We start from the raw sequence: 13,156 nt of genomic DNA on the forward strand, positions 1-13,156 counted from the left end.
TTCTTGGCCTACAACAACATTTAGTTGCAGTTTGTAAGTCTCAAAGTAGCATTCAAGGTGGTCAGTGATAGTCACTCCACTCGTCAGTTGTTTAAATGTTGTAGCGTCAATTTAAAAAAAAAAAAAAAATCTGACAAAATGATGACAGAATTTCTCATAAACCTCTTGAAGTTTCTTTTTATTTTTTGGGTTTGCTTATTTCCATTACCAGAGTAATCCCTAGTCTTACCCGCCTGACCTTTCTGCTGTGGTCAGTTAAAGGTGGCAGAGAATAAACAAAACGGGGACAACCCTTCCACCTAAGAACTCCTTCAAAGGTCAGCAGGCGTGGCTGCTGTGCAGATGGACTAATTCTCTGTTCTTTCTTCTCTCTCAGAACCTGCTGGTCAACCACGGATGAAGAGTGGGAGGAAAAGGGTAAAACCGTTACATGACGACAAGCTTTTACTTAAGCACTAATGGCAGCACTGTGGTCGCATCCTTGTTTTGCTTTATGAAAGAGATAGTTTGCAGTTAGCATGCCTTTTTTTTGTGCTATTTATCTGTGGTGTGATCCGTTACACTATTATTCTGCACTGCTACATACTACAGAGAAGTAAACAAGAAATGAGTGTGTATATTAGGCTCACGGGTTGAGGCGGTGCACTTTCAATTCAGTCATTTATGAGCGCTGTGATAAAGTATCTGCACTCTTCATGATTCCCCCTTTTTTTTTTGTTGGTGCATTTCTCACATTTACATGTTTTAGATCATCAGGCATAGATGACTGTTTACTCTTAATAAATGACATCATTTAAACTCTGACTAATATCAAAATTTGCCTGATGATGTGAAGCATGTAACTGTGCTACAAAATAAGAAATCAAGAAGGGGGCAGATGATTTTTGACAGCACTTGAATGAGATCAGTGGAAAATGTTTCTTAAAATCTGACTTGTAAAGATGCATTCAGGGGCACTCCTCCATCAGCTGAATGTGGAGATCAGGTTACGTCCAAACCCGTGCTAAATTTTGAAGGGTTAAAAAGACTGGAAGTCATTTAAGAAGTGAGCTGAATCAGGTGCACAGGGACCGTCCTTGTTTTGATCTCAGATTGAAAGAAGAACTGACTCACTTGTTTTTCTTTTGAGCTTTATAGATTTGTATTTTTTTAATGACACAGGAATATGCTCAGGTAATCCTGGCCATGACTTTAATTCATCAGACCCGTGATGTATTATATGAGTTTATTAAACCATTCATATCCTCTCACGGTTTTGTGTCTTTAGTTGTGTGTTTGTGTGCCTAATTCTGCCTTGCTTCCACTTTTAATAGCTGAGTGAATTTAATTTCACTGCAGTGGTTTATTCATTTCTCTAAAGAAATGCAAAAAAAGGAACCTTGGGATATTCTATATAGATGAAGCACCATCCATGATAATCTATTAAAACCTTTCTAAGTCGTTTTGAAGGTACGGTTCAACTCAGGCTCAGTTTGAAAATGAAATGCTGCCATTGAGCAAACCGTTCTGTGACTTTTAGTGACTTTTTTTTCTAATAAATCTGTTTGAAATCAGTTTAAGAGACTGTGAGCTGAAAAATAAAACCCATTAACCCCCATTACGGGTTAAAAAATAATGTCAAAAGCAGGTTTCCTCTCAAACATAACTCAAAACAGTGGAGATGAAGAGAGTCATGTTAATATTTATTGTCAAAGATCAGTGAGAAATATTGGCAAAAGTAGATCAATGTGCTTTGTTTTAAATTAAGAGTCTACCAGCTAATTTGTCTTTCTTTTTTCAAATTGTGATTTTTAAGGCCTCTCAAGCCTAGAGACCAGTTGGCAATCCCCCACCAATGTCTGGTCTCGAGTGGTCGCTGGGTTCTCACAGAACGGATGTAGCACCAAAACCCTCACACAGTTTGTGTGAAACATGCTAACTTGTCGCTGACCAGTCTCCAGGCCTGCATGAATGCGCTTATAGCAGTTGATTTTACAGCAACAGCTAGCAACCTCCAGAAACTTTTTGCCAGTGAATACAAATTCTTCCCTACCAGTAAGTGGTTGCCAACGATTCTCTAGGCCTGTGTAAGAGGAGCCTAAAGGCTTTTTAATCTGTGCTGTTTTTACGTGCCAAATGCCAATCAGCTGGCATGCAAACAGAGGTTTCTAAAGAAAATACAGAAACAAGTGGATACTTCCAAACGTTTTCACCCAAGTCACGTAAGAAATAAGAAACCACTGTGAAGATTTTTTCCTGCTGCTACATGAATGGAATAGAAATATTGTAATTCCTGGTTTCATTGTTGTTGGTGGGGCCAGCCTCTCTCGCATTATACAGACTTCACATACTTGCAGAGTTACTGTTTTATTTTTTTATCTCATTGATATTACCCCACTGTGTCCTCTTACCTGTCTTAAAGTAGAATCAGATCCACACATAAAATGATTATGCTAGCTTTTACTGTTAAGGGCAATGCATTTTTAATTTGTACTGACTCGGTCAGCAGTGCACAGTTCCTCTATGTAGCAGCTCGTGCTCGTTTTTTGACAGAAAGCCAGTTTTATATATTTCAGGCAGTAAAGCAAAAAGGAGCTGCCATAGAGAGCACACTGCACCTGCTCATTAAGGGAGCTGACTTGTACTGTAAAGCTACTGATGTGTGCAGTATGAAATCAGATCACACAACAAAAGCTGATTATTGAGTGACTCTTTGATTTAAACTGAATGAATTTATTTTTGCCATACAGACACACCACTTACTCTTCTGCTGTGACGGGGCACGCTCAGTATTATCTGTACTACCTGTGCTATCAAACCCCACTTTGTGTTATTGCTGACTGAGCTGCAAAATAACAAATAGAAGCTTTCAAATGTCCCTAAAATGCTCTGCATTACTTTGCTTGAGCCCAGAGAAGATTTTCAGACTGTGTGACCTCCAGTACCACGTCCTGACTGTGAAGTTGTGAAATAGCAGCGCACAGCCTGCCACTTTTCCAGTCTTCATCCCAGTATAGGGAATGTTTCCTCTCATAAAAGTAGCAGATAAATGTATGTTGTTAAAACTAGAGCCGATATTGGCTATATACAAACTATATCGGCACTGGCTAATATATTGTCTAATATTAAAATTAGTTCATATTAAAACTAAGTAATCACCACCAGAGTGGACTCTACAATTTATCCACTGCAACGTGTTCAGAACGCAACAAACCAGCTGATCCGAGCAGAAAATCTAAACAACTAATCTGGTAAAGTTCATTTTTCAACTGCATTCTTATATTATCTTAGAAAGCACTTATAAATAATTGCACATAATAAATGTTTAGAAACTCTGCATGTTTCCTGTGTCTGAAAGAAAAAAATATCAGCCAATACGTCAGCCAGTGTTGGTAGTGGTTTGGTTACAGTTGTGTGATTAACATGAGACAACAGATGACAAAAAGAAGACACAATTATGCAGATGTTTGGGCATTTAATAAATAATGAAACCTCCTGCATGTCGTCATGTTTCAGGCTGTTTAGGTAAGGCTTGTAGGCGCACGTCAGGAGCATTTTTAGGAGGGACTGCTTTGCTTTTACTTTTTTCTTTTCTACCAAACGCCCATCCTCCCTGTAGCTGTCAGACTGCTTGACTGCACGATAGCACCTGTAGCACTGTAATCTGAATGCATTGCTCGTCTTTACTGAATCTTTATGAAGGAAAAAAATAAATCTTTTTGATTGCTTGAGGGCTTTATGGAAACCTCACTGTATGTGAAGAGATGCATTTTTGAATAAGTTGAAGCATGATGGGATTTTTATATTTCAGGGTAGCAAAATAGAATTTGACACCTGTTTTATTTAACAAAAATTCAGTTAAAAAAAAAAATGAAATAAGAGGAAAGAGAGCTGTACGGACAGTGGTGCAACTTGTACAGCTGGGGATGTTCCCTTTGTCCTCTGAGGTGTGCAGTAATGCACTTGATTGACTTAATGTAACAAGTTTGACTCAAGTGGCTACATTTTCCCTCCTCGGGGTAATTCCTCCTGAGTTGTAGCTTTAAAATCTGTATTGAGGCTGCGGTAATTGGCTTGGAGCAGGAGTTAGGCTGACAACGGCTCTGCTGCTATGCACCTCACAGTCGAGGTGTTGCGCGCGCACACACACACACACACACACACATTTGGGCACTAGCGGCCAATCTTAATAAAAGAAATGACACGGTGGAGGAGGGAGGGTAGAAGATGCGGTCTCGCAGATGTTGCTACGGTAACAGTGGTGAGCAAGGGCTGGGAAGCTGCAAGGCAGCAAGTTAGAATGGAGAAGTGAGGGAGACGACAGTCGGCGCATTCAAATGCGTCCTCGCTCTCTCCCCGTTGATCCCGTGTCATACCCAATTACCACTGCAGCGAGGGGAAGGGGGGGAGAGTGGGGGATGTACAGAGAATACGGGAGGAGAAAGCGGAGCGTTCAGGGGTCTGCTTGAACCTTTCACAAATTTTAAGAGATGGCGCACGTGCTCGTGCAGAGGTAAACACCCACGCCTGTTGTTACACGTTTGCAAGGTTGTGGGGGGGAAACAGTGTGTTCATGAAAATAGAAGCATGTAGACTGCCAGCGCATCTCTGCATACACTACATACAGGCTTTCTTTTCTGCTGGCAATCCGCCATGAAATACAGACCTCCCATTTCTAATTTGTTGAGTTCTGGCTGTGTGGGGGTTTTTTTTGTCCTCCTAGAAGTCATCAGTGAAACCTGGGATCATCAAAATTTCGCTGCAGGGGGGAAATATCACACCTGAAGTGTGGGTCCTTTGATGTAGCCAGGCCTCACTTATTTAAATGTAAATACACTGTAAACTCTGGCCCCTTAGATAATAACCAAGGATGGACTAGAACAATAACTCAACCTGGGAATTTGATTCAGTCCCAGGCCCCTCTGTTCAATATCTGTGGATGTAACAGGTATCAGGTTGGGAAGTTATCCTGATTACAGTGTGCAAAATGTGCTTTGACTTTAGGTGTAGCTTCGAAATCTCACTGAATCCAGTGATCCCAGCACAAGGCCACACACACAAAACCTTTAGCGGAAACACTTTTTGACACAAGACCAAGAAGTGCAAGGCGTTGTACAAATGTCAGAAGTATCAAAAGTAATAAAAAAAAATAATTGCACACAGTCACTGAAACACAGCCTTGGCTACAGTTCGCGACCTCTGAAAGAAACTGCAGTTCCCCAAACGGCCACTCGGCATTAAATCATCACACAGAGTTGCATATTTAAAATGCACAGCGTGTTTTGTTCTCCAGAGCTAATGTCTCCCTTTATGACAGATGGATGGGGTTCTCTCTCTTTTTTACACAGCTGACCTGTTTAACTTGTATTAGAGCTATGCAAATTAAAGATGAGACCACTCTGAGGGACAGGTGGGTACACTCTAACCTAGTTTTCATTGTCTTAAAACTAGAAACCCATTTAATATCACAGACACACCTAGCTAAGCTCATTAGCTAGCCAGTGGTAGATTTGGCTGTAGCTTCTAATCCATATGTATGACTACATCCAATTACAAGCAAAAAAAAGAGATAGCAATCCCCAAAATGTCAAACTCGAGGCTTGGAAGTGACATCACACGCTGGTTTGTGAGCCGCTGTCTGTGGTCGAGAGTTAGAACCACATCCTGAGAGGTCAGTCAGCTTTTTGCCGTTGCTGTATTATTGCTGTCATGATGCATGATGACCGTGTGGTAATAACACTGTCCTAAAGCCTTTAGGGTTTGAGTTTATGATGCACTTAAGTGGTGTCATGTATTAAATGAGCACTCAGCAGGCAGAGCAGGCCTGATCTAACGCCCCTCTTCACCACAGTTCTCCTGAACTGTTCTTGCACAAGACACAAAAGCCCCGTTTCTCTCCCAGCAGCGAAGCTGATGAGTAATTGATCATTATGATTTTCCGTGGAATTTCAATATAACCGAAGATTAAGGATTATATTGCCTGGTTTTAAAGGACTGTTTGTTAGTGTTGCTAACTCATATCAAATACTGTGATATAAAGTAGTGGATCATTTGAGAAAGATCCCTTATTCAAACACATTTAACGTTTTAGATTCAAGACTGCCACCTCCACCAAACTCCATGCAACCGACCCCCACTCACAACCCCCCACCACATATGTTTACCCACATACACACACACACACACACACACAGAAACGCACATTGATGCCACACCTGCCACAAGGGAAATCAATGAGTCTTTCTGCTATCTCTCCTCTCCATCAGATTAACAGAAACACTGACATCTATTAGCCCAACACTCCATCTGTTCAGCAGTGTGTGTGCGTGTGTGTGTTTCCTCTGCAGAGGCCTTCCCTCACTACATTGCTCCTCCGATTAAATACTTCCACTCCTCTAATGCCATTAAAAGGATGAGAAAAGGTGGATGAGGGGATGAGAGAGAAGCAGCAGAACGGGACAGGGGGAGAACGGTCTGCTTAACCTCCGCCGTCCGACAGAGCAAGCAAACGTTTAGTGAGAGAATGATTTAATCCCCCTGTAGTAGCCCGGATTAATCCTCTGATTTATCACTGCCTCGCTCTTTTCTCTGGGCCTCGCTGTCATTTTCTCTCCCCTCTCAACCGTTTCTTCATCCCCTCTTTCTTCCTCTGTAATGCGTCTGGTTCTGATTGGCTTAATGCCGTTTAATGTGGTGACTTCCCTTTATCTGCCCATTGTCATTATTCTCTCTTAGGGACAAAGGGTTGCTATAGTGAGGCTTCCAGTGGTTTAAAATGGTACTGACATCAGTTTGTGTGTATTGTGGACTGTTCAGGGCTGCTCACTGTGAGGCTGAAAGTAGGCAGCGTGCTGCTTGGTGCTGAATGCTTAAACCAACATGTTGCACTCTGTATGCTAGCATACTGATTAGCAGGTATTTTCTCTATGCCTATAATCTCAGTTTAACTCGTTGTCATGCTTTCCCAAAGCTATTGTGTAACCGAACCCTGAGAGCTGAAAAACGGTTGTGTTTTCAGTGAACATAAGACATTGGTGGACCACATCTCCCTCTTCCAATAAATAAAGAAATACAAAATTATTCTGTCTGTCAGTGTTGTGTAGGCTTAATGTGATATGCAAAAGTGATCCTGAAATGCTGACATACAAGTTTTCTTTGGCTGCTTTTTCATTCACTTTCACTCCAATTCTTTTACCTGGCTACTTTGAATGACTCATGTCAGTGTAATCATAAAAAAGGCATCTGAAACCAGGCATAAAAGTACTGTCAGATTTTGATCAACCATGCAGTACCATCTGAAAAGCTTCTGACAGACCGAGGCTTCATGTTTCACTATGGCAGTGTGGGATCATTTTGACAGAGAACGGAACGAAAGGCAAACAACATCCAAAGAAGAGCTTTGAATGTCTTTCAAGAAAGAATATTTAAATATTTAATAAGTAAGCTAATATTTGTAATATAATGGGTCTCCAAATGTGTAAATACACATAACACAGGTGCACAAATGGGCATTTAAATGTTGAGCCTGACAATGAAGGTGAATTATGCAGGACTCCTGTAGACCCACAGGCGCATCAGGGACAGACGTGACAGTTCAGTCTGACCTGTAATTGTTGTTCCTGAGCAGAGCAATTTTTGGAAATCCCGGAACACCGCTGACATGCTGCATTCCCCCAAGACTGTCCGAACGTGATCAGGGGGCATCCCAGACGGTGCGTGTGACAGACAGACAGACAGACAGAGGAATGAGTGGATACTGATCATCACTCTACCATTCTTGTTAAATTTTACCAAACTGCCTACCGCACAGCTGCTGTCAGGTGGTTTCCAGTAAATGGCATCCTCCTTGTTAGGCAGTTTGGACCTGCTGCCTCCTTATTAAATGTAATTTTTATGTAGAAAAGAGAATGGGCCAAATGACACATACCATCCTCCAACCTTGTTAAACCCGGACAAATCCCTTCCTGTTGGGCATTCCTGGGTATAGGAATAGACAGCTGTAGCATAACAGGCCCCTCATTTCACTGTAAGCGTTTCAACCGACACTTTCCATTAAATTCCTTAAGAGCAGCACAGATTTTATAGTGTCACCGTGAAGACTGCTGTTGTAAAATTGTTGAGGGAATTTTAATAATTTCTAGTGTGAACAATAGACTAAAAGCAGTGCTTATCCCATCCTGCTTGTTTACTCAATAGCAGCAATGAAAAGTGAAGCACAAGATAATGAAGATAATGAGGAGACGCTGGATGGCTGTTAGCTGTCCAGCCTGAATTTAATAGCTACATTACGCTGCCATTTACACATTTAAGTAACACGTGCATCAGCAAATGTATGTTGCATCCTGTAGCAAAGCAGTGTGTCAGGCCTGTGACTATATCGCAGGTCATCGAGCAGACACCGGAGCAGGGGAGATCATTTAATGGTAGTTTTGCAGATTTAATCCACAACCTGAAATTTCTTTTGCTTGTTTTGTACCTTTCTAATGGAATGTAATTGTTGCTCAAGATAATAGCACAGTCTGCTAAGGAAAAAGGTCTTGTGCTGTCTGTATTTATATCTATTTTTCGTAGTTATTTAAAATGTGCCACAGGTTATTGTATGAAAGAAGAAGTCGTTATAATGACCTTCCAAATAGTCCAAGACTATTTGTACATCCACTGGTTGCGGAGAAACATCATCATCATTTATCGGTATTTTGCCTATCAAAGTAAACTTACTGTTTTTTGGGCTCGGTCACACAAACCTCCTGTCACTAAAACCAGGAACAGGAGGTGAAATTGGTGTCAAAAGGATTGTGATTGCTTTAGTCCCAACCAGATTTCCACAGTTGGTGGCAGTTTGCATAGAAGACTTTGACTTGTCTGCAAACAGCAGCTAACTAAGCTCTACAACAGAAATAACAGGATTTCAAAATCTATACATTATAAGCAGAGAATATTAAGTGAAGAGCACCCATTGCAATGTTTGTCACCAATAAATACTGTTAATTTAATAATTCTTATCTCTCCTTTTGTAGTATAGAAAAAAAATATTGATTGTTATTCTATTAATGCAAAAAAAAAAAAAAATCAACATTAAACTGGCTTTCTTCTACATGCCCCCGCTAAACTTTAGTGGAACTTTTTTTTTTTTTTTTTTTTTTTTTTTTAAAACAGCAAAGCCAGCACATGTGAAAAGGCGCAGTTTTTATTTTCAAGGCGATCACGAGGTTTTTGATGCAGCACTATGTACATGTTTGCGATCAGTTTGACCGAGCGCTTTTATTTTACCAGTAACGCCCACAATGAAACACCAGTGGCTCCAATGGGTTCTGTAACTATTCCAAAAACACTCTAAGATGCAGACTGGTGGAGACTGGGAGCAAACCACTGACCTTCCAATTAGAATAAAACCTGCAGTACCTGAGCCATAGCCAAATGCTGGCAAACATAATGACATCGCAATGAGCCTTAGGTTTTTAGTGCTACTTACAAATTGTTATCTAAGTAGCTAAACCAGGATGGAGCGCATAGCAAACATTATACCTATGGTACAGATTTCACAGAGATAATCAAACGCGAGACCTGACAAAGTGTGATAATGATTGTGACTACCATGGTGACCCATGTACACCTCATTATAGAGCCAACTCTCACTTTGTCATTAAACGTGTGTTGGAGTGTACATGTGTGAAAGAGAAATCCAACGCCTTGTAACCCAAGAAGAAAAACAGGTCATGTTGTAACTATTGCCCACTCTACCTGAACATTAGCAAATGTTTTAAATGAAGATAATTCAGTGTAAATTTTATACAAAAGTCTTGATGTTTGTTAAAGAAATGCAAAGTTTCGTAAGATCACCTCGGAATATTTAAACACTCATTGGGGAAAGACTGTTAATTAACCTTTTGTTGCTTTTGTTGCTTTTTGTATTCAGTTCTTCACCTTTTTAATGATAGTAGAAACATGAACAGTCAGACACCAAAGCAACCAACTACAAAAGTTTTTAGAGAGATAAAAAAAGAAAAAGAAAAAAGAAACATATAATTAGCTTATCAAATACCAGGGGAGCTGCATGAGCCAGATGGCAATGAAGTAACAGTGTCTGATGAGTTGGCGTGTTTGGCTAGAGCTTTTGGATGCAGAACGATGCGTGGTGTTGAATTAACAATGTTTGATGAGCCCAGAGCGGCCTATTGTCAAAGAAAACCTCTGATTAAAAACACATGGGAGGTGTTTTTCACTTATTGTGCCTGACTACATCTCGAGCCTCTCTTCATCTGTGTCCCAACTTCAAGCCAAGCTATGGTCCAAATGTCAGGAAGTATTTTAACTTTGGTACGTTGGGAGCTGACTTGCATGACCTTTCATTTAACCTAAAACAGTGGCAGCTGTAGAGGACGTGACCAAGCCTGCTGCTCTTTGATTCTTTAACTTTGGCGCTGTCCACCAGATTTTTGTTTGTTGTTTGTTTTGAAGAAATGGTTACGATTTCTAATTCAGTCATTGGTGTGGTCCGATTTTTAACACAGCTTTTCCAAATATCCTAGTTTTATTTTCGATGCTTACATTATTTTACTTCTCCAGAATTTTCAGGTTTGACAGGTTTTCTGATATTGACATTGGTCTTCAGTTCACCCCACAGATTTTCAGTGTAATACAAGTCAGGGCTTTCTGCAGCCCAGTCGGTAACTATCATGTTGGTCTTCTCAGGGTAGTTCCTCACTGGAGCCGACGCATGTTTTGGATATTTGTTGAACTGGAAGACAAAGTGATAACCCACACCCAGTGTACCTGTAAAATCTTCACATAGCTTTCTTCCTTCATGATTCTTTCCACTTTGGTGAGAGTCACAGTTGAGACACACTGAAGCATCCCCACAGCATAATACTCCCACCGCGGTGCTTCACAGTGGGGACGGTGTTCTTTGGGTTGTACACCCTTCCCTTCTGCTTTAAAACATGCGCAGCTTCTCTGTGGTCAAAGAGCTGAGCTTTTTCTCATCTGATCAAAGGAATCACTTCCACTATGCAATATCTTTCTCAAGGTTGACCTGAGGACACAGTTCCTTTAATATGTGCTTTCTCCTATTCTCTCTTTTTCCTGTGTACTCTTCACTACAGCAATTCAATTCAATTCAATTTTATTCATACAAATCACAACAACAGTCGCCTCAAGGCGCTTTGTATTGTAAGGTAGACCCTACATTAATGCATACAGAGAAAAAAACCCAACAATCATATGACCCCCTATGAGCAGCACTTTGGCGACAGTGGGAAGGAAAAACTGCCTTTTAACAGGAAGAAACCTCCAGCAAAACCAGTCTCAGGGAGGGGCGGTCAGCTGCTGCGACCGGTTGGGGCAAGAGAAGGAAGACAGGATACAGCACTATCAAATAAAGGCAAAAATGCCCCTGAAACTTTCTTTCAATGTGCTGTGAATTGTATGTGTATTGCCTGGTTTGGTTGGATCATTGGACAGAAATGATTGCTGATTGAGCATTTGGGGACAGTGGGGAGGAAGAACTCTTTTGTATGCACCAACTGGTGCAACCATTATGGACAGGCATTTGCTGTGAGGTGACAAAAAAAGAAGAGAGTTGAGACAACCTTAGCAACTTGTTGCACACAACAAGTGCAAAAAGAACTAAAAACCGAAGTAAAGAAAACATTATGTCAACAATGATTCTAAATGTACAATGACCTGCCTTCAGTAAAGCATCCTGTGCCCAGCTGAGAGGGACTTTACCTCAGATGCAATAACAGAAAGATTCAACACACCTTTACTCACACTCTGTGACACATGGATTGCTACCAGATCAATAAGAAGATGGCTCTCGACATAAATGAAGGTATTAAACCACTCACATCCTCTCTAAAGACGCTTTATCAGATTGGTCCAAAGATTTAGTGCCAGTGTTTTTCTGCCCTCCAGATACGCCTAAGGAATTCCTGTTATTTGTTCTTCTGCTTTATGATGCTCGCAGACATATTTTTCAAGGGAAGACAGACAACACAGTCCATATGTTTTGTCCACAGTGTGCAGACAAACAAATGTTTGATGTAAAACAAAACAGTGGAAGTTTTCATCATCGTGTCTCGCCCCGCTAGGCAGAGGGAAAAAAAACAAAACATCGACTTACGCAATGTTTGTGTCAGAGAGGCTCACACTGAATCTGCGCTCCTGCGTCTACTGGGAACACCTAATCACGACTCTTGGTTCTTGGCTGCGCTTTTCTAAAGCTGTTCAGACACGGTCCAATAAGTCAGCAATGACTCTCCAGCGGTGTTTGGACTGTCCAAAGTGGAATGGGTTGAAGAGAAAAAAATAAACCTTGATGGCTTCAGCGATGTTGGATGACACTTTATAGTAATTCATTCATTCCCTAACTGCAGTCTTGAATGAGAAACAAGGGGGCAGCCTGTGAGGTGGCTCTATGAACATAAGGTGAAACAGTGAGGATAGGTAGGAAATAAGAAGCAGGTGTATCATGAAGAAGAAAGGGCATTAATAAGGAAGACTCTGGACTAAAAATCTCCATTACAGGACGGCTTTCATTATGAAGACAAGGCTCTAAGGTTTGATGTCCGCAGTTTTAATGATGTTACCTTTGATCTTGAAATCTGTCTTTAGCTCCTCTTTCCCTTCCTTTTAATGAGAACTCTGTTAAACACGTTCATGTGTAGAAGCCAGAGAGCTAACTCACGCCCGACTGCATGTCACTTACTATTCAACCGGAGTCACTAATGACTAGTTTTATATGATTCCCGGTGTTTTTCAGGCAGTTGAAGGTGGTAGAAAAAAATAATTCCCTGATGTCACACCTGTTGCTAATGGCAACCACACAGCTATATTAAATAAGTGTCAACCAAGAACCTTGACATCTTTAGTCCTTAATGTCTTTTTAAGAAAGCGGTGAAGTCAATGCTGCGGGTAGGCGGAGATGAAGTATTTTCTGTGTCGTAGTAGATTTCATCTACTCAACAGATCTGAACAGATTTTTTTAATTTTACATAAGGATGTCTGTTTATTTTAATGACATGAGCTTAAATATCGTCATATTTGGATCCAGGTATGATCCAGAGTTGTAGTCGTGTAGAAACCTAGTTGATGCATTACAGAGCATGTGTCTGTGGGCTGTGCTGCTGTCATACGAATGACAAATCTGACACAGAATATTTAAAAGATTATCAGCTTG

General features: G+C 40.8%; 1 protein-coding gene across 2 annotated transcripts in view; it reads left to right on the top strand.

Annotated features, from left to right (window-relative positions):
- Positions 1 to 1,247, top strand: part of LOC147305286 (MICOS complex subunit mic25a-like) — a 76,088-nt gene extending 74,841 nt beyond the window's left edge. For both annotated transcript variants that reach the window (XM_086276472.1, XM_086276473.1), the window contains one exon: positions 377 to 1,247. In XM_086276472.1, the coding sequence (XP_086132598.1) occupies positions 377 to 400 (24 nt within the window). In that variant the 3' untranslated portion in view covers positions 401 to 1,247. The remainder of the gene's footprint in view (positions 1 to 376) is intronic.
- The last annotated feature ends 11,909 nt before the right edge of the window (positions 1,248 to 13,156 follow it).

Source organism: Aulonocara sp. 'chitande type north' Nkhata Bay, linkage group LG20, assembly GCF_057382095.1.
Source record: "Aulonocara sp. 'chitande type north' Nkhata Bay isolate Kocher_YH1m ecotype deep benthic linkage group LG20, A_spYH_male_GT1.1, whole genome shotgun sequence".
Taxonomy (NCBI): domain Eukaryota; kingdom Metazoa; phylum Chordata; class Actinopteri; order Cichliformes; family Cichlidae; genus Aulonocara; species Aulonocara sp. 'chitande type north' Nkhata Bay.